The following is a 25,304-nucleotide window of genomic DNA, read 5'->3' as shown; positions in this document are numbered from 1 at the left end:
TTATTTTCTGTTTTTTTCTCATCTTTGCTCCTTCAATAGTGAAAATTCAAGGTGGTTTTGTAGGCCTGGCCAGTCGTCCTCTCCCCAGAAACAGGAACAACTCCTTTTCCTCCCCCTTTTTCTTGTTTTGCTTATGTGACCCTGGCTAGCTAGAGCTGGAAAGCCTTACGTGTTACTGACGAGGCTGTTCTGTGGGCAGCTGGAATCTCCAGGATTGGGGGGGTGGGACTACACTCCAGAAAGCTCGGAATTCTGTGTCCTCTTCAAAACTACCCGTGGATATAAATTTGATTCCTTAATGCTGTGGCTTTTTGTATAAAGTAGGCTGTATATATAAAACTGCATCAAAAGCAACTATGAACAGCTGTAACAGAGGCTATAAATCAGTGTACATGTTTTTGAAGTGATGCTTCTGACTGGAAGGGGTACAGTCATAAAGTCCCAGGACAGTGAATTTCTCTGGCATTCTCTTGGAATTCAGTTCCTTCTCAGAAGGGTAAACAGGAAATGCTTAGCCCTTCTGAGCCAGGGAGTTCTGGATAGTGCCAAAATGGTAAAGAAAAGGCTGGCTTGAGAGCGGGGGTGGGCTGCTTTTCTGTGGTTTGGCCCATGCCAGAGATAACACTGATTTATACGCTGACTCAGGTTAGTTTTATGTAAACAAGACAAATGCCATTTGTGCTTATGGAAGATTGAACTGGTTGGATACTTTCTCAATCTATAATTTATTTAAAAATCAGTATTTTGTGCACTGTTTTCTGCATTATGCATGAGTAACCTTTTTAGTGCACACATCTGGTAATGACTTGGGGGTAATTGATTCCCTCCTGCCCCACTCCCCTGGTAGTGTCTGGGGCAGCAGGCATAGTTTCTTTAGCAGCTGTTCTGAGACCCCTCAGAAGAAGCAGCTCAAAGGTAAATTGATTAGTATACAGAGTGCTATGTTTTTATTAATATGCTTTTGTTCTTCAGTAGTTATGTAAATGGATCCTGTAATCTTCTTTTCCTGTTGACATTGCATTTCATGGAACCTTCCAGAACGTACTCATTAGTGGGGACATGAGAAAGCTAGACACATGGAAAGCTGGATCCTGTGGTATTGGAGTCTGTCCACTATTATTCGGAATTTTAGATGCCACCATGCTTATCAAAAACAAACAAACAAACCTGTAGCGTTTCCCAGTGCTAGTTGTATCTTTCCAATGGATTCTGATTGCCAGCCTGTTTCCCTAGCCTTGCACAAATCTGCATCTGATTATTAAAAAAATAAAATTGTGACAGGCAAGTTGCGACTCTCACCTCCACCTCCAGGAAAAAGGCCTGTCCTTCCCTGAGCTCACTACCATAATTGAGATTAACTAATCATAACAGACGATCAGCAAAATAGTTCTCTCTGTGTGTGCATGAGCAGCATTAGTGTTGATGGATTTTGAGCAACTGAATGTTTACAATGTACTGTTATTTAGAACCATATCTGTGAAATAAACTGAAGTTACTACTCTATAAAATTAGCTAGAAAGTTAGTGATTTTCAGAAATCTAAAAGTTTGGTTAAAAAAATCTGACTTTTCTGTTGATCCTATAGTAGGTTTGACAGAGAAAACTATTTAATGGTGTAACAAGAAAACAGTCTGAGAATCTTTACTATATTCCTTCATTTTTCACTAACTTTCTCCATTTTGTGTTGTTTTAGTGCACATAATTAGACATTGCAACAGTGCCTTAATAGATGGAGATGTGAGATTAGTTTATGATACCCAAGCATAAGAGAACATAAATAACTATTCCTTAGTTTAGGGGGAAAGGAAGTGCAAAATGGGAAGGAAAAAAAAAACTCAACATAATAAGAGCAAGGTACTTTTGTGTTTGTGATGGGCTGATAGATACTATAATGTCAAAGTGAAGTGCATCAGTAATCAGATTTTGACTGCATTGATCTTCATACAACTTAAGAGTGGGCTTCTTATTTTTATGAACATTTTACCTAGGGGACCGTTCACAAAATTTGGCGATGGCAGTGAAGATGTTGAAGAGTGAGTGAACCTCCTTCATTTTCAGTTGTATTCTCTCTAGCTCTTTCTTTAAGTGGTTAAGGTTCTGCCAAAATCCCTTTTCTGAAAATGTTATATTTATCCCACATGACAGTGAGGGGCTAGTGGCACTCATAAATGTAATGCACCCTTCACTGTGTATACAAGCATCAAGAGAACATATGAAAGCCCTGAATAAATAGAACTATCCCCTCTTCTCTTCCCTCCTTCAATAAAATATTATGCGGTGTGCAAGGATGCTTCAGATTTTTTTTTAAAGGGGATTTTGCATGTTGAGAATGAGAGGATAATATTACTATGATGAGCTGGGCCTACTACAGACAGTTGATGTACAAGACCTCTGCCAATGCACCTCCCTCTGCCCTACGACACTCCTACTATTCCAGTTCTTAATCATTCTTGAGCAAAAACTGCAAGCCATGTCCGATAGCTGTGGGTTTTTTGTGGTTTGAACCAAACATTCAGTAGGTGTTCGGATGATTATTAGAAGACAACTGTCGGTTTCTTTTGTCACTTCAAGGAATTTGGGAGGACTCTGCTCTGTGTCTTAACCTACTGGCTGATCCAGCACTGTAGCACTTTCATTGTCAAGAGGGATTTTCTTGAGTAACCAAGAGAGTTAGAATTAAGGGAGTGGGGATAATCACCCCACAGGAATAGCTGCCTTAACATCTGTTTAATCCCACTAATTTCAAGTCATCTTCACTGCACAATTGTCTCTAACATTGCGTTATGACAGAACATAATTTAAGTAAAAAAACCACTAACAAATATTAACCTGTTTTTCTGATCCTCCTTTTATTGTCCGTCTGCTTTAACCCGTTTGTGTCAAGCTATGAAAAGACAATCTATTCTATGCACATAGCTCATCTTATTTCCACAGATTTCATATTTTCAGCCAAAACTATCTGTGTGTTTTGTGCTTGTATATATAACCAAGATGCTACTGCACCTTTCTGTTTTAGGTCAACCCTAAAGCGAGCAGGGCCACCACCACTACCTCCTAAGGTAAGTTTCTGCTGTATTTTAAAGAAAGGTTTACTGATAAAGGACACTCTATGAAATACTTCAATCTGATGCTTTCTAATTGCTCGTAAGTTCAAAAGCTCATTTACTATCAGTTGGAGGGAAACATAGCTATTGGACTTCACATGATGGGCCATATTTTGCAGTGACTTACACCCTGTGCTGTCCTGTTAAACTTTGTGATTATACTGGGTGTCGCTGGGCCCTATATATTTTTGTAAAAGTGGTTTTTAGGTAGTTTCCCTTTTGAAAGGATGTGGTATATGTGTGATATGTCCTGTTGACCATTATTCTTTCTGCCACTATGTCATTATTTTTCAAAATCTATCAAGAAAAGAATAATTCTGATAATAGATTATCCTGCTGTCAGTGTTTGTTAGAATGGTGATACATTTTCTACGTAAAAGCTAGCATGTAATAATTTTATGCCTCCAAAAAATCATCATAAGTCTTTAAACCATGACTTGAGGACTTCAGTAACTCAGCCAGAAGTTAGGAGTCGATTACAGGAGTGGATGGGTGAGGGTCTGTGGCCTGCAGTGTGCAGGTTATGATTATCAGAATGTTCCTTTCTGGCATTAAAGTCTGAATCTATGAACCTTTATTTTATAAAGCCCAACCTATTTTATTTATTACAGCCAAGGATAAACAATTACCCTGAGGAAAGCCTTGCAGATGATGAGAAGTCTCAGACAATAAAACACTTTCCAGATTCACAGAGTAGAGCGCTGCCAGCTCATAGGAGACAGAGTATTCCAACTTGTGGTTCTCAAGCTGAGCCGTCCCCCATTGGTATGACTAGCAGCCTCAGCAGCCCTGGACTGCTTACAGCTAGATACAGTGACTTGGGTAAATAACCTAATTTATATTGTTTGCAGTATTGTTGTAACTGTGTCGGTCCCAGGACATGAGAGAGACATGGTGAGTGAGGTAATATCTTTTACTGGACCAACTTCTGTTGATGGAAGATACAAGCTTTTGAGTTACTCTTCAGGTGCCTGTAGCTTGGAGCTTGTACCTTCTGCCAAGAGAAGTTGGTCCAATAAAAGATATTACCTCATGCACCTTGTCTCGCTAAATTACATTTTCAGCAAGTGACTTGTTTCCCATAAAAAGAAATATGTTTTGGAGCCAACTTGATTCTAAGCAAAACATTATTGTAATAGAAGTAGTTCCTGAAGTGTGACTTTCCTTCTCGTGTGCTGGGCTTTCTCTATGCCCTGGAGGTTCATATCCTAAAGGCCTAGGTCAGGGAACTTCCTGCTGGCACAAGGATGCTGAATTGAATCTCTCTTGCAGCCAATCAGTACCATCCCTACGTTGGCCCGCTGGTCTGAGCGGGTTGCAATGACAACAAACACAGGCGTCTCTTGATAGTTAAGAGCCCTAGCCACTGGGCAGCTGGACTGACTCCTTTTCCGCAACTCCCTCTGAAAAGGTTCAGCTGGCTGAGATCAATGTATGGTAACTTCAGAACTGTGCCTCCCTCTTCTTTAGGGTTAATTATATATGTTGCAGAGAAGAGAACGAGGCATGTAGGCAGCAAAATTATTTGTACTTAATTTGGTTATCAGATATGCATTAAAATGCATGTGGGATTTGTTTTAGGAAATGGGGATAGTATGCTGAAACTCATTGAGGAAAATGCAGAAGGTTCTGGACAGGTCCCCCAGCTGCCACGTAAAAAAGACAAAAGAGACTTTCCAGTAAGTATTTGGTACTGTGGCTGTTAAATATTGGTCAGTGACATGACTTCATTTGTATAGATTACACGCACATGAATGTCCGGTGTAGAATTTTAAGCTAGTGTGAATCATTTGACAATTCATCTCTTTCCCCACAGAAGCCAGCCATCAATGGTCTACCGCCGACGCCAAAGGTGCTGGTAAGAAATCTCATTTAAAATAGGAGTAACTGGGAGCACAGTTTTATTCATCCCTCTGCTTACTTTGCCTTTATACTGTTAGCAATTAGTTTATTACCAAAAGAATTTAGTGTTGCTGTCAGCGTAACTGCCACTAAAAAGCTTTCATGTTGTTCCGGATTTGTATCTATGGTGTTCTGTAGAAATTCAGCCAAACAGAGATGTTTCATAGGATGTATTGTTGTGTTCTTGGGGAAGATGAAGGGCTTTTTTGCATCAAGGGATATTAAAATAGGTTTGTGTGATTGAAGAAAAGAACACTAATGTGTTTGTGTGTCTGACATTTAATTAAATAGATGTCTAATAATAAACTGTTTACATTGCAAAGTTGTTTCCGGTTTAAATTTGGGTTGCTTTTAGATGGGAGCATGTTTTTCAAAAGTTTTTGATGGTTGCCCTTTGAAGATTAACTGTGCAACATCATGGATACATCCTGATACTAAAGGTAGGCTAGCTTTACCCTTTGTATTTTAAATCCTGCTACAAAATCAGTATTGCACTTCTGGATTAAGCCAATTTCTCTCCTTTTTTTAGATCAGTATATTATCTTTGGAACTGAAGATGGTATTTATACGTTGAATCTGAATGAACTTCATGAAGCAACAATGGAACAGGTAATTATCAATGTCTTGTTCAGGCAGAATATAATTGACCGATACTACAAAACACCAAAACTGTGTAATTTTTAGTGGGGGTGGATAGAGATGCTCTGCTTTGTTCTGTAAGCAGGGCCACATCAAGTCAAATCCCATTAGTCCTAACAGTAGAAAGCCCTGACTTTCAGGGCAATATTTTTGACACTGTTGATGAGATGCTCAAATCAAAGGATAGCATGGAGCTCTCTCAGAACTGGCTCTGCATCCTCCTGCTCTGGCCTGCTCCTCTCCTTTGCTACCCAGCCTGCCTCTTCCTTCTCCATCTTGATTCCACTAGATGGCACACCTCTCCTCCACTGTGCATGACCCGTAGGCAGTTGCAGCCCCGCTGCTGGTTAGTCCAGCTAGCACAAATGCAGCTGGTAAATATTTATGGGCTGGCCAGCTGCTCCTCCTCTAATCTCCTTGTTGCTTCTCCCCTGCTTGCCTGCCTCTCTCCTTGCAAACCCCATCTCCTTTTGTGCTTTGGCTTTGGCCCACTGCTTACTGTCGCTAAGCACCCCATTGCTTGCGCAAAGTCCTTAGTTCACTCGTCACCTCTGACTTAACATCTTCCTTCCTGGTTGTTTTTAATAGTCCTTTTTATTTCTTTGATTTGCTGTACCCTCACACTGGGCCTCATGGAGTTATACGTTCAGGCCCCCTATGAGGCCTATCTGAAGTTATCTACTGGGGGGTAGCCTTCAGAGGGAGACAGTTTTTGCCAGACTTACTGTAAGGTATTTTTATGCTTTGCTACTGTTACTGCCCAAAGAGGGAGGAAAAGGTAAGAAGCCTCTGACTGGAGTAGAGTTGGTCTAGATAGTGCTAGTGCTGTTGTCATACAGAGCTGTACGGTTGTACAGCACTTTCCAAAGCTAGCAAGGACCCAGTCTCTGCCCCAGAGACACAAAACACAACACAAGCTGATATTAGAGGAAAAGGAGAACGTGGGGCTCTGAGGAGGAGCGCATGGGCAGGATCCTAGCACTGGGTGGGTCAGAAGGAGGTACAGTAGAGAGAGTATTCAGCATATCGGAAAAGAGAGGCTGTTCCATGGGCGCAACATGATAGAAGACACAAAGCGAAGTGTGAGTGAAAGACAAAGTGGCAACCTGGCCAGATGATCTGAGGGCGCTGGGCAAGCAGAAGAATGTGATAGCTCAGTGGTTTGAGCATTGGCCTGCTAAACCCAGGGTTGTGATTTCAATCCATGAGGGGGCCACTTAGGGATCTGGGGCAAAATCAGTACTTGGTCCTGCTTGTGAAGGCAGGCTGCTGGACTCGATAACCCTTCAGGGTCCCTTCCAGTTCTATGAGATAGGATAGATCTCATGGTAAGAATGAGGAACTTGAAGTTGATACAGTCACAAGAGAGAAGGTTTTCTTGGGTTAGTTTCTTCCAGAACATGCTTGAAAGCACAGGGGAAGGTAAGACCAAGTAGGTATTGGAGAAGGAACTGAGAATGAACAGAAACATGGAATTGTGGAGGTGAGCTACAAGAATAGAGGCAGGTAGTGGAAGTGAGATCTCTGAATCCACCACTTTAAAGGTGGAGAATTAAAGATGGAAGCGCCTCATTGGGTGCTGGTGGTGTAACGATGGGGGAAACTGTTTTAGAAAGAAAGGGGAGGGAGTACAGCTGGGATACAGAAGAATGAACCTGACATGGAGAATGTCAGCGTCATCATAAAACTTCATCAAGAGGCAATTATCAGGGCATGAACAGGGCCTGAGGAAATGGATCAGGGGACCTTGCATTATTAACCCGTATATATTTCTTTTTTAATTCAGTTTCTCTCTGTTACATGGAAATATCTTCTGCTTCTTCCTTTAGTTATTTCCCCGAAAGTGTACCTGGCTGTATGTTATCAATAATACTTTAATGTCGTTGTCAGGTATGTATCTGTTAAATAAAAAAAAGCGACTATAAATAATGGGAAAGTAGACAAAGCATTCACTTGTTAAAGGATATTTTCCTATGTGCGCCATGTAGATCAGCAACATTATACTGAATAAGAGAATCGTGCTGTTTCCTGTATTTCTGTTTTCCTTTTCCATAAAGGAAGTTTTACTTTGAACGTGCTTTACACAAGAAATTTTCATAGATTGTAAGGCTGGAAGCTTATAAAATCAAATTTGTAAACACTAGGTTAAATGCATCTGAGGCCTCCCATTGTTTCTTCCCTGAAAGGTTAGGAGTTTGATGATTAGACCACACGATACAAGTCTTTTTCTGAGTAATTCCAAGGGCCCAGTTTGAGCGGGAGAAAGATATTGAATTTTTTCTGCTTTTGGCCTCTGACATTGCAGTTCCAAGTTCAGGGCAGTGTTCTGCTATTAAAATAACTATCAAGCCAACATTCAGCTCTATTGGGGAGGGGTGGAAAGGGATTCTAAGAATTGAGCTGCAATGTCTAATCATTCCCCTGGTGCATTGCAGTTTGGTGCCATCTTTAATGGCTCTGAACTTGCCAGTTATCTTCAGCATACATCCCACTGACTCAGAAAATAGGTATGATTGAGGACAGGAAAAGTCCTTAGTTAAGGAGGAATGACGTATGTTAATGTGTGCATGTAAATAATGAATTTGTCATTCTTATCTATTATATCTGTCCTGACTGTAGATGATTTGAAACAAGGGGTTTTCCCTCCTGTCCTGACAAAAGAGAATTCTGCATCCAAAGCAGCAGCCCAAGGTGGATCTTAATTTTGAGTGCAGACGGATTGCAGGATCAGGCCTTTAGACATAGGATTCTGTGTGTAATTCAAGTCACGTGATAATATGAAGATAGTCCAGGATGAGTTTCCTGAAGGCTGGTGGCACATAGGTTCCAAGGGCCAGAGAGGACCACTCTGATCATCTAGTCTGACCTCCTTTGTGACAGAGTTCATAGCACTTCCCCAAAAGAATTCCTAGAGCAGATCTTTTAGGAAAACATCCCATCTTGTTTTTAAAATTGTCAGTGACACAGAATCCACCATGACCCTTAGTAAATTGTTCCAGTGGTTAATTACCTTCACTGTTAAAAATGTGCGCCTTATTTCCAGTCTAAATTTGTCTAGCTTCAGCTTCCAGCCATTGGATCATGTTATACCTTTCTCTGCTAGATTGAAGAGCCCATTATTAAATATTTGTTCCCCATGTGAATTAATGCTTCCACTGCCAGGCACGGAAGGGTGCTTATATAGGCCATAAAAGTTTTTTTCAAGATTGTTTAGCTATATGCATTGTGTTTGAGTGATTGCAGGTATCTGTACATAGCTCAATATCAATTTTCTATTTCAATATTAATAATTTATATTTAAATATATTTATATCAGTTTAATGAAGGTGTAGTGGCCTGATACAGTCACATCAGTGCCTTGATGTGGTATCAAAGAACAACACTAGAATTTAGTGTGTGCATTTGTTTTACACATTTTCTTAAATGTTCTTATTAAACCTTAACTGTAATAGTGGAATTATGTCCCCACTCAATGTGCTGTCATTTTAATCATGATTTGTTTCTTTACATTTTGGCTTGGCTTCTATTTTTGACATGCTTTTGGATCGCCTTTTAGAAGGTAATTACCACTATGTATTTTTACCATGAATTGCGTCTGTCTGATGTGCGTATGTACGATACAAATCAATTTTCTGTCTTACAGGAAAAACGTTCCAGCTCTACTCACATAACCTAATAGCTTTGTTTGAACAAGCCAAAAAAACAGGATTTGCTGCTCATATGCAGACTCATAGGTTCCCTGACAAAATATTGCCAAGGTACAAAAATATCTTTATTTTCTAGACAATTCTGAAAAATGAACACATTCTAAACTACTTTATCCTTTATGCTTCTGATGTATGTCTGTATGAATCAGTAACATAAAAGGCCTTCAGTATTGGTCACTGATGTGTGTTGTTACTCTGTTATTCTAGGAAGTTTGCCTTAACAACAAAGATTCCTGATACAAAAGGATGCCACAAATGCTGCATAGGTGAGTGATTACTGTTTACTGATTTCTTGTCCTTGGTTTTTATTGCTGGAACAGAGTGGTTTCCACTCAGATTTATTTTTAATCATCATAAACATAATAAAAATGTGGGTGCTGGATAACTCAGGAGATTGGTAATGAATTACTGAGCTTTACCTTCTTACGTGACTTCTCATGACTGGAAGTTTGCAACCTGGTGGTCCATTCGGTACAATCCTCTGCTAATCTCTTGGTGGATGAATAGTTCTTTTGATCCACCCAGAATACAACAGCATCCATCCAAGATCTTCTTTTTCTTCCTGCTGTTCTTCTACCATCAGCTTTCTCGTCCAGTGCCCGTAAGCATGCATCATCCTCTGAACCCCTTAAAATGTACCTTGAAAATCTAGCTTTACCTTACCACATGTGAAATACTGTCCCCAGTGCAGTCAAGAGAAGTTTTGCTGTTGATTTCAGTGGGGCCAGTATTTCACCTCAAATCACCAGTCAGTGTGGCCCAGATCAGTCCCCACGGTCACTACTACCTGTGGGTTGGGCAGAGGCCTATATCAAAAAATGTGGTGGTCGGTCTCAGTCCAGTTCCAAGTGGACAAGTGTCCCTGTCAGTAAGCACTGTCACAGACTGACACTTCTTGTTATGCCTCACTAAAGAGGCCAAAGACTGGTCATGAAATTGAAATATCCTCTGACCCTAGGAGGGTGGCACATTCAGGGTACGGTTGTGGTGTAGAGGGCACCATAGGCTGAAGATGGAAAACTAGCAAACATGATGGTAAAGGACCAGTTATTATCTGTAGGTGTATGCGGTGGGGGGAGGTGTAGTTCAGCAGATTAAAAATCACTTTGAGCTGTATCTGACATGCAAGCTTACAACCCTGGTGTGTGCTGTGTAAACACACACACACATTTTTTAATCTTGGAGTAAATTTTTCCAAAGGGTCTTGTGCACTTATGAGCTTGTGTCATGGAAAATCAGTGGAACTTAAGAATTGTAAAAATGTTGTTGTCTTAAAATGTTGCCTCCCTCATGCAGACATGTGGAGTTCAAACTATGGGTCTGATCTTCCTCAGATTGATACTGCCTGCTAGGGATTGATTTCACCTACTGATTGGCACCCTCTTCCCTTTCTGGGGAAGCAGTGTTTTAAAATGTATTTGGGGGGAACTTAGCTTTACAATGTGGCTAAAGCCAAGGTGACAAGCCAAACGCACCTGTACATGTCCAGGCGGACTGGGGAAATCCGGTGTTTGCAGGCAGCCTGATCTCACAGTAACTGGCTGACTCAAGGTGACATGTTGTGGCCATTGAACCCAAATATGACTGAGTTTGAGTGCCCCTCTCAGCAGCTATCTGAGAATGTGTGTTGTGAACATTCATTGCTCTCTCCCTGCTTCTCCAAGGGCTCCTGCGGGATTAGATTTTTACCCTGAGAGCAAAGTTTCTGGTTTAAGAGCCATTATTTGAAAGTGCTTTAAAACCCACATGCATACTCTGATTGTACTTGAAGGCTATTTCCTTGGACAATTACTTAGCAGCAGGAAGAGGAGAGTCATCTAGAAAACAAATATTAATATAGCGGCACCCCATTTATCTGACCCTCCTGTATCCTGCTCTCCACATTAACCTAACGAGTCCAGGGCCAGAAGCGAGTGATCTCTCCTGTGGACGCTAGATGGCGCTGCCATCTTGCATGTTCCCATTCTCTGGAATATCTGGATTTTTGATTATCCGATCTGGCCCTGATCCCATTTAGATCAGATAAACAGGGTTCTGCTGTAATACCTAGTGTAATGCCAGCAGACCCCTGTTGTCGGCGGGCAGGATCGAACTGGGGATCTCTGGAGCTTAGCGCGTGAGCCTCGACAGCACGAGCAAAAAGCCAACTGGCTCTTCGCTAAGGCTGCAGAGCAGACTCATTTTCTCTCTCTCTCTCTAAGTAGTCTCGGTGCCACTAGATGAGACAGGACAACACCCCCAGAAGGTGTGTGGGTTACACACGTCCCCTAGCTGAGGAAGTGCATCCCGGGCTTCAGATGCTTCCCAGTTGAAATCGCGGATGAGCCCCCACTTGTAACACCGACAGACCCTGGTCATCAGCGGGTGGGATCGAACCTGGGATCTCAGTGCATGAGCCTTACAACAGGGATCGGCAATCTTTGGCACCCGCCCGTCAGGATAAGCCCCTGGTGGGCCGGGCCGGTTTGTTTACCTGCTGCATCTGCAGGTTTGGCCTATTGCAGCTCCCACTGGCCACGGTTCGCCGTCCTAGGCCAATGGGGGCCACCCTTTCCGCAGCCCCCACTGGCCTGGGATGGCAATCCGCTGCCAATGGGAGCTGCAATCGGCCGAACCTGCGGACGCAGCAGATAAACAGACCAGCCCGGCCCGCCAGGGGCTTACCCTGATGGGCGGGTGCTAAAGATTGCTGATCCCTGCTCTACATCGTGAGCTAAAAGCCAGCTGGCTGTTAGCTAAGGCTGCAGAGCAGACTCATTTTATCTCTCTCTATAAGTGGTCTTGGTGCTGCTAGATGGGACAAAACACCACACCCAGGAGGTGTGTGGGTTACACTATCTCAGGGGTTCTCAAACTGGGGTCGGGACCCCTCAGGGCGTCGCGAGGTTCTTCTTCGAGTGATTGCTCACATCCATTCCAGTTAGGTGTGCGCGCTCGTCGGAAACTTTTTTACCCTAGCAACTCCAGTGGGCCGGCAGGTCGCCCCCTAGAGTGGCGCCGCCATGGCGCTCAATATATACCCCTGCCGGCCCACCCGCTCCTCAGTTCCTTCTTACTGCCGTGTCAGTCGTTGGAACTGTGGAGCGCGGCATTGCTGTCCTCCACGTCCCTAGCTCTCCTTGTTACTACCATTGTTACTACCGTTGTTAGTTAGTGGTTAAGTATAGTTAGTTAATTAGTTTGTAGTGTAGATAATATTGTACATAGTTGTTAGCCGGTCTGGGCTGTAGCCCTTCCCGGCACCCGGCACCGGGCTCATGCCTGGTTCGCCGGGCTTTAAGCAATGTGCGGCCTGTAAAAAGCCTATGCCAACCAGCGACCCCCACGACGCGTGTCTAAAGTGCCTGGAGGAATTGCACAGGTCGGACAAGTGCCGCATTTGCAAGGCTTTTAAGCCCAGAACAAAGAAGGAGAGAGACCAGAGACTCAGGACTCTCCTAATGGAAGCAGCACTTGACCTGGCAGCTTCGCAGGCCGTGATCTCTACGCCGGCACCGGATCGCACCGGCACTGGAAGGACTCCCCGGCACCAACCTTCCCCGGCACCGGGTGCAGAAACAAGACCTTCGAAGTCTGCAACTCCAGCCGGGCAGACTCGAATGGAACTCCCGGCATCGACATCTGCCGCGGCGCTTCCGGCACCGTCGACTCCGGGCCCGGTGGGTCCGTCGAGTCGGGTACCGCCGAGCTCCCCCATAAGATCTGGGGTTGAGCTGTTGGTCCCATCCATTCCAGAGACCTTCGCCTCGGCACGGGACCTCATTGCCCTGACTGAGTCTACTCAGCCGCCACCCCTGGTACCTCCGGTGCGGGTATCTTCCAGGGGCAAGCCCATGATGACGGCGCCGTCTCGGGACTCACGCTCGCGATCGAGGTCCCGACGCCACGGTCGCTCGAGATCCAGACGCCACTCGGAGTCCCGGCACCGCTCCCCTCAGCGGTACCGGTCGTACTCGCGGCACCGATCGACCTCCAGACGGTCACGGTCTGGTTCCAGCCGCCGATAGCGGCATCGTGACTCTAGGAGCCAGTCTCGCTGTCGGTCAGCGCACCGGTCGACCTCCCGGCACCGAGCTGGTGGCAGGTCCCGGTCCCGGTCGACCTCCCGGCACCGCATCGGTGGCAGGTCCCGGTCCCGATCCCGGCACCGAAGCAGCGGCCGGTACCGGTCCAGATCCCGGCACCGAGACAGAACTCGGTCCCGATCCCGGCGCCGGTATGACTCCCGGTACCGATCCCCGGCACCGAGAACATCTTCGGTGCCGGACCGCGGAGACTCTTACCAGCCGCGGTCGGCCCCACCATGGCCTTCTAGACAGCCGTCGGTGTCATCACAAGCGGACAGCATATATGCGCTGGGCACCGACAGACAAGCGGCTCTATTCCAGGACCCTCCGCAACAGGACCAGGGTCCGCAGCAGTGGGGGTTTTGGACACCCTGGGCGTACCATCAAGCCCAGGGCCCCCAACAGCTTCCTCCTAGGCCTCCAACGGCGGAGCACAGGGTGCCGGAGGCGTCGTTGTCTCGCCCCCCTCCCTCCCCGGATGGAGAGGAAGGATCGAAGCAGCAAGACCCTGGTCTTGCTCCTGAGCCAGAGGCGAGGGCTGAGGCGGACCCCCCGCTGGACACTTTCTTGCCAGGAGTCTCCTCATCCTCCTCTCCTGACGAAGCGGTGGCTGGCACTTCCTCCAATAGCCCTCCTCCGCTAGATCTCAGGGCACACCAGGACCTCCTTAGGCGAGTAGCACAGAATCTGAGCCTGCAAGCCGAGGAGGTCTCTGAGATCGAGGACCCCGTCGTCAGCATCCTCTCCTCTGATGCTCCCACCAGGGTCGCCCTACCCTTCATTAGGACAATCCAGGCCAACGCCAATACAATCTGGCAGTCACCGGCCTCCATCCCCCCTACAGCGAGGGGCGTCGAAAGGAAGTACATGGCCCCCTCCAAGGGCTATGAGTACCTCCACGTTCACCCGACGCCATGTTCCCTGGTGGTGCAGTCGGTGAACGAGAGGGAGCGCCACGGACAAGAAGCCCCAGCCCCCAAATCCAAGGAGGCCAGGCGTATGGACCTCCTCGGCCGCAAGGTCTATTCGGCTGGGGCCCTCCAGCTCAGGGTTTCAAATCAGCAAGCCCTTCTTAGCCGCTACGCTTTTAACTCATGGGTGGCAGCGGACAAGTTTAAAGAGCTGCTGCCACAGGAGGCTCGTCAAGAATTCGCGGCGATTCTTGACGAGGGCAAGAAGGTTGCACGAACCTCGTTACAGGCCTCTTTGGACGCTGCAGACTCGGCTGCCCGTACCCTCGCCTCGGGGGTAACGATGCGCCGCATCTCCTGGCTTCAGGTTTCTGGCCTTCCACCGGAGCTCCAATACACCATACAGGACCTCCCGTTCGAAGGCCAGGGCCTGTTCTCAGAAAAGACAGACCCCAGACTGAAAAGTCTTAAAGACAATCGGGTCATTATGCGCTCCCTCCGGATGCACACGCCGGAGACGCAGCGCAGACCCTTCCGACCGCAACAGCAGCAGCGGCGTAGGCCATACCCCCAGTTCCGCCAGCAGCAGGACCTTAATAGGCGCTGTGGCAGGAATGGGAGGCGTAGACAGTCGGGGAACCAAGGGGGGCAAAATCAAACCTCCTCCAAGCCCCTGCCTGGGCCCAAACCTTCGTTTTGAAGGTGCGCCCGAGGGCGCAGTACCAGTTTCCCCCACGGATCCTTTCCCCCCATTTTCCAACCGCCTTTCGTTTTTCCTCCAGGCGTGGACCCAAATAACATCCGATCACTGGGTCTTACGCACGGTGCAGACGGGATACCGCCTGCAGTTTGTATCATTTCCTCCCTCCCGCCCCCCTTCCTCGTCCCTCTTCAGAGACCCCTCTCACGAGCAGTTCCTTCGGCAGGAGGTACAGACGCTCCTCGACAAAGGAGCTATAGAGGCGGTTCCGGAAAACGAGAAAGGCAAGGGGTTTTATTCCCGCTACTTTCTGATCCCCAAGGCCAAGGGAGGCCTCAGGCCCATCCTTGACCTGCGAGAGCTCAACAAGTACCTAGCGAAGTTGAAGTTCCACATGGTGTCCCTGGGGACCATTATTCCATCCCTGGATCCGGGAGACTGGTATGCCGCCCTCGACATGCAGGACGCCTATTTTCATATTGCCATATGGCCACACCACAGACGATTCCTTCGATTCGTGGTAGGCCGCCTTCACTACCAATTTGCAGTCCTCCCATTTGGCCTTTCTACAGCTCCGAGGGTATTCACAAAATGCATGGCCGTCGTTGTGGCACATCTTCGGCGCAGTCGTATCCACGTGTTCCCTTACCTAGACGATTGGTTAATTCGGGGCACGTCGGAGCTACAGGTTTGCAGCCACGTCCACAGGATCACCGGCCTGTTTGCTACCTTGGGCCTCATGATCAACGTGGGCAAGTCCACCCTGCTCCCCTCGCAGAGGGTGGAGTTCATTGGGGCCACCCTGGACTCCACCGTGGCCAGGGCCCTTCTGCCGTTGCCAAGGTTCCAGGCGTTGTCGGCGATCGTTCAGCGCTTGCGGGCAGCCCCCTTGACATCGATACGGACATGTCTAACCCTGTTAGGCCACATGGCAGCATGCACATTTGTGACCGGTTACACTCGGCTCCGCATGAGGCCCCTCCAGTCGTGGCTCATTGCACACTACCGGCCGGCAAGGCAACCACTAGACATACTGATCACTATCCCCCAGGGGGTGTTGGATTCTCTCAGCTGGTGGCTAGGCCAGTCCGTAGTGTGTGCGGGGCTCCCATTCCACCCGCCCCAGCCCTCGGTGTCCCTTACGACGGATGCCTCAGATCTCGGCTGGGGGGCCCACCTGGGAAACCTGAGAACACAGGGCTTGTGGTCCCCACAGGAGGTGAAGCTGCACATCAACATGCGGGAGTTGAGAGCGGTCCGCCTTGCTTGTCAAACGTTCTGTCACCAGCTTCAGGGTCGTTGTGTCACGGTATTTACCGACAACACGACGACCATGTACTATATCAACAAGCAGGGCGGCACCAGATCCTCTCCCCTATGTCACGAGGCGATGCGACTCTGGGACTTTTGTATAGCCCACTCCATTCACCTCACGGCTTCCTTCCTCCCCGGAGTGCGGAACACGCTGGCGGACCGCCTGAGCAGATCCTTCCTCTCCCACGAGTGGTCCCTTCGCCCGGACGTCGCCCTCTCGATCTTCCAGAGGTGGGGTTGTCCCCGTGTGGACCTCTTCGCGTCCGGGGAGAACAGGAAATGCCAGGCGTTCTGCTCTTTTCAGGGCCGGGAACCCGGGTCTATAGCGGACGCCTTCCTTATTCCGTGGACAACCCACTTGTTCTACACGTTCCCCCCCCCGTTCCCGCTGGTCCACAGGGTCCTTCTGAAGGTGCGCAGGGACAGGGCCCGCGTGATCATGGTAGCCCCGGCATGGCCCAGACAGCATTGGTACCCCATGTTGCTGGACCTGGCCATAGCCGACTCAGTTCCCTTGCCCCTTCACTCGGACCTGATCACCCAGGAACATGGAACTCTTTGTCACCCGGACCTCCAGTCGCTGCACCTAGCAGTGTGGCTCCTGCGTGGCTGACCAGTTCTGAGTTACGCTGCTCCACCCCGGTACGGGAGGTACTCTTGGGCAGCAGGAAGCCTTCCACTAGAGCGACATACTCGGCCAAGTGGAAGCGTTTCTCCTGTTGGTGCGTGGAGAAAGGTCTCCACCCGATGGAAGTGTCGGTGGCCAATATTTTGGACTATATTTGGTCTCTCAAACAACAGGGCCTGGCGATATCGTCCCTGCGGGTCCACCTGGCGGCTATCTCCACCTTTCATCCGGGTGGGGATGGCCGCTCCGTTTTTTCTCACCCGACGGTGACTAGATTCCTGAAGGGGCTGGAACGTCTATACCCTAACGTCCGACTCCCTGCCCCAACCTGGGATCTTAACCTGGTGTTGTCTCGGCTCATGGGGCCCCCCTTCGAGCCGTTAGCTACTTGCTCCCTACTCTATCTTTCTTGGAAGACTGCCTTTCTAGTAGCTATCACCTCAGCTAGACGGGTGTCGGAACTCCGGGCTCTCACGGTAGACCCCCCATATACAGTCTTCCATAAAGATAAGGTGCAGCTGAGGCCACACCCTGCCTTTCTCCCTAAGGTGGTCTCAGCCTTCCACGTCAACCAAGAGATATTCCTCCCGGTTTTTTTCCCGAAACCTCACTCTTCAGGCAGGGAGCAACAGCTCCACTCGCTTGACGTCCGTAGGGCTCTCGCGTTCTATGTGGAGAGGACCAAACCGTTCCGCAAATCCCCCCAGCTATTCGTGGCAGTAGTGGACCGCATGAAGGGGCTTTCCATTTCTGCGCAGAGATTATCCTCATGGGTAACTTCCTGTATCAGGACCTGCTATGAGCTGGCCCATGTTCCTACGGGCCGTGTGACTGCGCGTTCTACCAGGGCGCAGGCGTCGTCGCTGGCTTTCCTCGCCCGTGGGCCCATCCAGGCAATCTGTCGGGCAGCGACCTGGTCATCGGTCCACACCTTTGCTTCCCACTACGCCCTGGTCCAGCAGTCAAGAGAGGATGCGGCCTTCGGATCTGCAGTGCTCCATGCCGCGACTTCTCACTCCGACCCCACCGCCTAGGTATGGCTTGGGATTCACCTAACTGGAATGGATGTGAGCAATCACTCGAAGAAGAAAAGACGGTTACTCACCTTTGTAACTGTTGTTCTTCGAGATGTGTTGCTCACATCCATTCCACACCCGCCCTCCTTCCCCACTGTCGGAATAGCCGGCAAGAAGGAACTGAGGAGCGGGTGGGCCGGCAGGGGTCTATATTGAGCGCCATGGCGGCGCCACTCTAGGGGGCGACCTGCCGGCCCACTGGAGTTGCTAGGGTAAAAAAGTTTCCGATGAGCATGCACGCGCGGCGCGCACACCTAACTGGAATGGATGTGAGCAACACATCTCGAAGAACAACAGTTACAAAGGTGAGTAACCGTCTTTTATTACATGGGGGTTCGCGAGCTGTCAACCTCCACCTCAAACTATGCTTTGCCGCCAGCATTTATAATGGTGTTAAATATATTAAAAAGTGTTTTTAATTTATAAACGGGGGGTCAGACTCAGAGACTTGCTATATGAAAGGGGTCACCAGTCAAAAGACGTTTGAGAGCCACTGCACTAGCTCTTGTGTAGCATTTTTCATGAGGAGCTCTTAGAGCATTTCAGTCTCTAATGTGTTTATCCTCACAGCACCCTGTGAGGTAGGGAAGGGCTGTTATTCCCATTGTACGGATGGGGATCAGAGGCACAGACTAGCTAAGGTCATCAGTCCCCGGTTCCTAAACAGTGGGACTGTGTGATCAAAGAAAAGAAAGCTGTGACCGTTGCTGATGTCAGTATGATGAAGGGGGTTGCTAAGCACCAGGAAAAGCATCTGTAATAGAGAACGCTATTGTGAGGATGACATTGACTAACAGCACCAGGATTACAACACTGACTAATGTGGTGAGGGTTCTCTGTCATTGTGTATGTACAGTGCATAACATAATGGGCCCTGGTCTTAGGTGGGGCCTCTAAGGTGCTGCAATAACACAAACAAAGAATAATGCTGGGGCAATGAGGAATTTTGCAAGAGGAAGAAGTGATTTGGTTGAGTTTGTTGGCTCTTTTGTAATTTGCTGTTCCCATCTTCCTTCTATTTCAACAGGCCCCTGACACTCTTGCTCCTCTAGAAACAAATCTTTGTCTGGCACAGGTGTGCTGTTCGCTTCGGTAACATTTCATGAGTTAGTCCGCAGGTCAAGTTATGTTCATATGTAGCAAAATAGATAATTTTGTGTCTAGTTCATTTGGAAGTTAACACAATAATAAATGGAACAAACGTTTTAATACAGCACCAAGTAATAAACCTAAGGTCAAAAAGGTTAGTTTTTTAAATTTTGAATCCTCTGTAAAAATAGCTGTAATTTTCAGTTTTACTTGAAATGTGATTGCTTGTTAAATCCAACCCTATTTGATGTGTGGATTGTTCTGGGGTTTTTTTTGTTTAATAGTAAGAAATCCATACACAGGACATAAATACCTTTGTGGAGCATTGCAGTCTGGAATTGTTTTACTTCAGTGGTATGAACCAATGCAGAAATTCATGTTAATAAAGGTAAGCTTTACCCAGTTACAAGATATGTCTTTTTCCTGTTGCACAATGTTAATCATTCAACTATTATTAGAAATAAACAAGGCTCTCTGAAAGTGTGTGAACCATTCCATATTGTTATGATGGAAAGTGCATCCCTTTCTAGTCCTGATTGTGGATGCTAAGCACTTGAAAATCTGTCCCTGCAAGCTTTTACTAGCTCTAGGGCTGATCCAGTGCCGGAGGAAATGAATGAAAGTCTTTGCATTGATTCACAAGATTTTGGATCAAACCCACTGCTAGCAGTAGCAGACCTCCAAAAACTAAGAGCATGAATTATGTGAAATGTTTCAATCTTTTGGGCATGTACTCTCCTTGATTGTGAGTAGTAGTTTGAATTACATAGGCAATTGAAAGGAGAACAACTCTCACTAAAAGGACTGAGACTTAGAATCATAGAATTGGCAGGGACCTGGAGAGGTCATCTAGTCCAGTCCCCTGCACTGAGGCAGCACTAAGTATTATCTAGCCCATCCCTGCCAGGTGTTTGTCCAACCTGCTCTTAAAAGTCTCCAATGATGGAGATTCCACAACCTCCCTAGGCAATTTATTCCAGTGCTTAACCACTCTGACAGTTAGGAAGTTTTTCCTAATGTCCAACCTAAACCTCCCTTGCTGCAATTTAAGTCCTTTGTTGTTTCTTCTATCCTCAGCAGTTAAGAAGAACAATTTTTCTCCCTCCTCCTTGTAACAACCTTTTATGTACTTTTCAGCTTGGAAAAGAGACGACTAAAGGGGGATATGATAGAGGTCAATAAAATTGTGACAATGTGGAGAAAGGGAATAAGGAAGTGATATTTGCTCCACACACAAGGATTGGGGGTCACCAAATGAAATTAATAGGCAGCAGGTTTAAAACAAAAGGAAGTATTTCTTCACACAACGCACAGTCAACCTGTGGAACTCCTTGCCAGAGGATGTTGTGAAGGCCAAGACTATAACAATGTTCAAAAAAGAACCAGATAAATTCATGGAGAATAGGTCTGTCAGTGGCTATTGGCAAGGATGGTGTCCCTAGCCTCTGTTTGCCAGAACCTGGGAACGGGCAATGGGATGGATCACGTGATGATTACCTGTTCTGTTAATTCCCTCTGAAGAACCTGGCATTGGCCACTATTGAAAGACAGGATACTGTGCTAGATGGACCTTTGGTGTGACCCAGTATGGCCCTTCTTGTGTTCTGATGTTGATTAGTATCTCTCATTATCTGTGCATGTCAGTTTTTAGGCTGCCTGTCTACATGCTAGATAAAAGTAACTTCTAAACTTGATTTATCTTAATATTTTTCAGCACTTTGATTTTCCTTTGCCAACCCCTCTGAATGTGTTTGAAATGCTAGTGATACCAGAGCAGGAATACCCCATGGTTTGTGTGGCTGTTAGTAAGGGCACAGAACCAAATCAGGTAGTTCAGTTTGAGACAATCAACTTGAACTCTGCTTCTTCATGGTTTACAGAAATTGGTGCAGGTAAGGTTTGGACCTTGCATTCTAAGTAATGTAGAAACACATTCTCTACCAGCTTGATTCCTTCATCATAGTTAATTTTTGAGGCACGCATACATATCTGGATATAGGCCTTGCAGTGGCATGCCAGCCTGGATTGCATCTTCCTCTCTGTGCTCTGGCCTTCTGAGCATAACTGTTTTGTAGTAAGATATAAAATCACTTCCTGAGAAAAGTTGGGGGAACTACTTCAAAAATTACTTCATTCCCACTACTTAATCATCACATAGGAGGCTGATCCTGCAGACCTTTCCAAGTCCGTTTTCTGCCCAACTCCAATTTAATTTACCTTTTAAAAGGCTTCATTTTAAAAGCACCATGTATTAAAGTGCATGTTTGAAAAACAGAACATGACCCACTCAGCTAAGAGCTCTGTGTGTGGTTACTTGCTCCATGTCCCTCCATGGGACTAGTCTCAATTCTGTTCCCCATTTTCCTCTCTGGACACTCTCAGCGAAGTGCGTGCCTCTCTCTTGTGGCCCCACATAGACCGTTTTAATAATTCATTGCCCATTTATGCCATAGAAAAAGTACTCCTTTCTCTTCAAAAGCTATTTGCTACCTTGATTACTTTTTTCTCTGCTAAGCTGATTCAGACACATCCTTCCACATTTAAAGGCGTCTTTTTAACTGCACTAGTGGGCAAGCTCATTTTATGAATTAAAGCTATATAAACTGTTAGTATTTAACTTATCAGTCATGCTGGTCTTCCTAGATTGTCATCTCCAAACATGAATTCTCCATAGGGGAAGTATCCTGTGCTGATCCCCACTACTCACTATTGTACCTTGTTGCGAACACCCTCTACAGCAGATTTGATATGTTCTTGGCAGGCTGTCACAAGCAGACAGTAGTCCCTTCAGAGTTATGGTTTCTCTTTTAAAAGCCCAATTTTTTGAGAGGCAGGACTCAATCCTGCGCTTGTCTCCTGTAACACAGAAGGGTCAGAAAGCAGCTGACTTACTTCAGCTGGAGAGTATCAGAGGGGTAGCCACGTTAGTCTGGATCTGTAAAAGCAGCAAAGAGTCCTGTGGCATCTGACGAAGTGGGTATTCACCCACAAAAGCTCATGCTCCAAAACGTCTGTTAGTCTATAAGGTGCCACAGGACTCTGTGCTGCTTTTTCAGCTGGAGAATTGGTTTCTTTAACATTGCCACCACTAAAAGAAAAAAAAATTACTCTACAAGAATAGAAATCCCTAACTGTAAAGGTTGTACGCAGCGCAGCAAATGCGCAAAGTAGATTATAAGGTTTGGGGAGCTAAGATGGGGTTTTAAAGGTGTAATGTAAACTGGTTTTGTTTTCCTTTAACAAGGCAATCAGCAGTTAGATGCCATTCATGTAACGCAGCTGGAAAGAGACACCGTTCTAGTCTGCTTGGACAGTAAGTATTGGCTGGATGGCTGGAGCTGTGTGATAGAAACCTTTGCTTTGGCACAAATGCTACTTTGTTAGATGTCAGCTCTTTGGTTCTCTTTTATACTTGCATTTCAATATCAGGGCTTCAGTTAAGAATTAGAAACATGCAGCCATCAGGTTTGCAGCCCTCTTAAAAAAATACATATGTCCTTTATTTTGTCTTTTGTTTTCATTGTTTAAACTTAATGCAGTGTTATGATTGAAAATAGAATACTCAAAAATCAGAAATGTTTAGAGCTTCATTTCTTACCACAAATTTAACTTGTACAACACACCTGGCAATACAAGAATCTGTATGCACAGAAGCGTGGCTGAAAAGTTAATGGTTTCAATAGCAACCCAGTCATGACTTTTGTGTATTTAAATATACAAACCTTCATGTTAGGGTGGTTGGTTGTTTTTTCTTTGAATAATCATATATTTTGTAGTTTTTTAGGAAGACATTTAGCAATGTCTCAAACATACAGATATGCATACGGTCTTATCTACTTGTGCATTAATAGAAACATGCTCTTTGATTCGTTCTGTACAGACTATAAAAGCCAGACACGGGAATAAAATATTCTTAAGCCTGAAGGTTGTAGTTAGCATTTTATACGTAAAGCTGTCTGTAATCCTTTTCAGCAACGGGTTTTGAGCTTGATTTTGTACTTCTTTTCCCTTGAGAATTTGTGAAAATTGTGAATTTACAAGGGAAGCTGAAATCGAGCAAGAAGCTGGCCTCTGAGCTAAGTTTTGATTTCTGCATTGAATCTGTAGGTAAGTAAAAATCTCCCGACTGGTTCTCAGGTACTGAGCCTTGAGCAGAGAAGATTTTATCTTCAAATTGCATGGCTCTTCCTAGCCAAGGTTGGTTTATTGCCTACCACTGCAAAAGCTTACTCCTTGGTGTGGTGTTTATTGCAGTGAATTGTCTCCTTGACTGCATTGACTACCTAGGGGGATAGGCCATATGCCAGGTTGTGTTTGCGAGCTGAGCCTGATGTTTGGAAATTCCGTTCTAGTGTCATTCCTGCTGTTTTTCAATAAGATGTATCCTGTCTTGATTAAAAACAAAGGAATTGTTCTCATCTGTTCCTCCTCATTTCTAGAGCAGTAAGAAACATTTTTATCAAAGGGTTCTTATTGTAGTAATAAATTAGGTTGGAGCAATTTTTAACAAAGGTGAGATTTTACTTAAGGAAACCCTGCGGATAGCAGTTTAGCTCACCCATACCTTCATGATAATACATAGCTCTTACCCGGTGTATAGCGGTCTTGTTTTTGAAAGGTGTGCCGTAATCTCTACAGCTTTGCGCACTGTTACGCTGAGTGTTCCTGCCATGATCAATTGTCCCAAATTGTGGGTATTTAGTATACGTTAATTGTTGCAGAACTGGAATTCTTTAAACTTGTTCTGGAACCAGAGTCAGTGGTGAAAAGCCTTTAATAAAAATCCCAGTTTCAAGATCAGCTCACTCTTACCCAGCCGTTCCTTGCAGTTTGGAGCACTGGGTTCCTTAGGCATCTTCCCTTTGGCAACTGATTTTTGAGATAGCTTTTTAAAGAATGAATGTCACATGGTCATCTGTCCCGGCAGTGCAGGGTCTTGTGTAACAGAATCTCAGAACTGGTCAGGCTATGAAAGGTCACTGCAGTATTTTTTTTTTTTATTTGACACGTGGTCCTTTCCTAAATCATGAAATGTTATAATTACCCAGTTGAATTCTCAGTGAGAAAACTTTCCCTCCATTCCCAGCAACTGACATACACTGTCATTTACACTATAATGCTACTATACTATGTGGACAACTTTCCTTTGACACTCTGAAGAGATGAAGAGATGGAAAGATGTATTGAGGACTCTTGTGCTAATTGTCTAGCTCACTTTGCATATGGCTGTTCAGTGAATGGTTTCTGGAATTTATTACACTCGGCTCTGGTGAGCCTCGGTTTTGTAATGTAGGGATTGGAATAGGAATAAGTAGTACTTCCTGGTTTATGACAGGAGAAAGGGACCAGCAAGTGCACAGGAATCTAAGGGCATGTCTGTATTGCAGTCAGAGGTGAGATTGCTGTTGGGTAGTCATACTCATGCCAACTTTAATTCAGCTAGCACGACTCAAAATAGCAGTGAAAACACAGCCGCATGGTTCCTGGCATGGGCTAGGAGTGTGAATACATACCCAGGATTCCAAGTGGGCTTGTGCAGCTGATGCTGAAACAGCTGTTGCTAGCTGCACTAGCCAAGTGATAGCTTAGCACAGGCATGCCTTCACAAGTTACAGTCACCCCACCAGTTGCAGTGCAGACATAGCTTTTTATGTAGAAAAAGGTACAATTTGTTGATGTTTGAAAAGCCCAATCACTAGTTTATAAGTTTCAATTGACTTAATTGAATGCCAGGTGCATCAGCTACTGAACAGCATGCCCCGTTAGTCTCTGAGAGATCACATGGGAAACAAGCAGGCAGGGCCAGCTTTAGGCCGATTCCCCCAATTCCCCAGAACTGGTCCCCGCGCCTAGAAGGGCCCCACACCGTAGGCACTTCTTAAAATGTTTAAAAGAAATTTATTTTACTCATCTGGTCCACTCCGGCTCTTTGGCGGCATTTTGGCGGTAGAGGGGGGTCCTTCGGTGCCGTGGAAGACCCGGACCAGACCCCCTGCCACCGATGTGCCACCAAAGCCCCGGACTGCCGCCGGATATTCAAATAAGGCCCCACAGTTCATAAAGCCGGCGCTGCAAGCAAGACCTGGAAAAATAGCATGGCTATAAAATGTGTAATATTCATTTGGTGCCACACTTCCTGCACTGGACCCACCAATGCTGTCTTTGATC

The 25,304-nt window shown here is 46.1% G+C and overlaps 1 protein-coding gene across 5 annotated transcripts in view; it reads left to right on the top strand.

Annotated features, from left to right (window-relative positions):
- The window catches only part of MAP4K5 (mitogen-activated protein kinase kinase kinase kinase 5), a 97,079-nt gene that overhangs the window by 64,749 nt on the left and 7,026 nt on the right, over positions 1-25,304 (top strand). The window contains exons 17-31 of one of the 5 annotated variants that reach the window (XM_030562829.1): positions 1,988-2,032; positions 3,016-3,058; positions 3,715-3,925; positions 4,685-4,782; positions 4,920-4,961; positions 5,361-5,445; positions 5,535-5,614; positions 7,474-7,534; positions 9,201-9,203; positions 9,288-9,402; positions 9,559-9,617; positions 19,421-19,524; positions 20,851-21,028; positions 22,381-22,449; positions 23,151-23,243. In XM_030562829.1, the coding sequence (XP_030418689.1) occupies positions 1,988-2,032; positions 3,016-3,058; positions 3,715-3,925; positions 4,685-4,782; positions 4,920-4,961; positions 5,361-5,445; positions 5,535-5,614; positions 7,474-7,534; positions 9,201-9,203; positions 9,288-9,402; positions 9,559-9,617; positions 19,421-19,524; positions 20,851-21,028; positions 22,381-22,449; positions 23,151-23,243 (1,286 nt within the window). Of the gene's footprint in view, positions 1-1,987; positions 2,033-3,015; positions 3,059-3,714; positions 3,926-4,684; positions 4,783-4,919; positions 4,962-5,360; positions 5,446-5,534; positions 5,615-7,473; positions 7,535-9,200; positions 9,204-9,287; positions 9,403-9,558; positions 9,618-19,074; positions 19,156-19,420; positions 19,525-20,850; positions 21,029-22,380; positions 22,450-23,150; positions 23,244-25,304 lie in introns of those variants that run through there. The other 4 variants (XR_004000412.1, XM_030562831.1, XM_030562830.1 and 1 more) reach the window with 4 other exon arrangements.

Source organism: Gopherus evgoodei, chromosome 4 (assembly GCF_007399415.2).
Source record: "Gopherus evgoodei ecotype Sinaloan lineage chromosome 4, rGopEvg1_v1.p, whole genome shotgun sequence".
In the NCBI taxonomy this organism is placed as follows: domain Eukaryota; kingdom Metazoa; phylum Chordata; order Testudines; family Testudinidae; genus Gopherus; species Gopherus evgoodei.
This window is presented reverse-complemented; position numbering and strand designations above follow the sequence as displayed.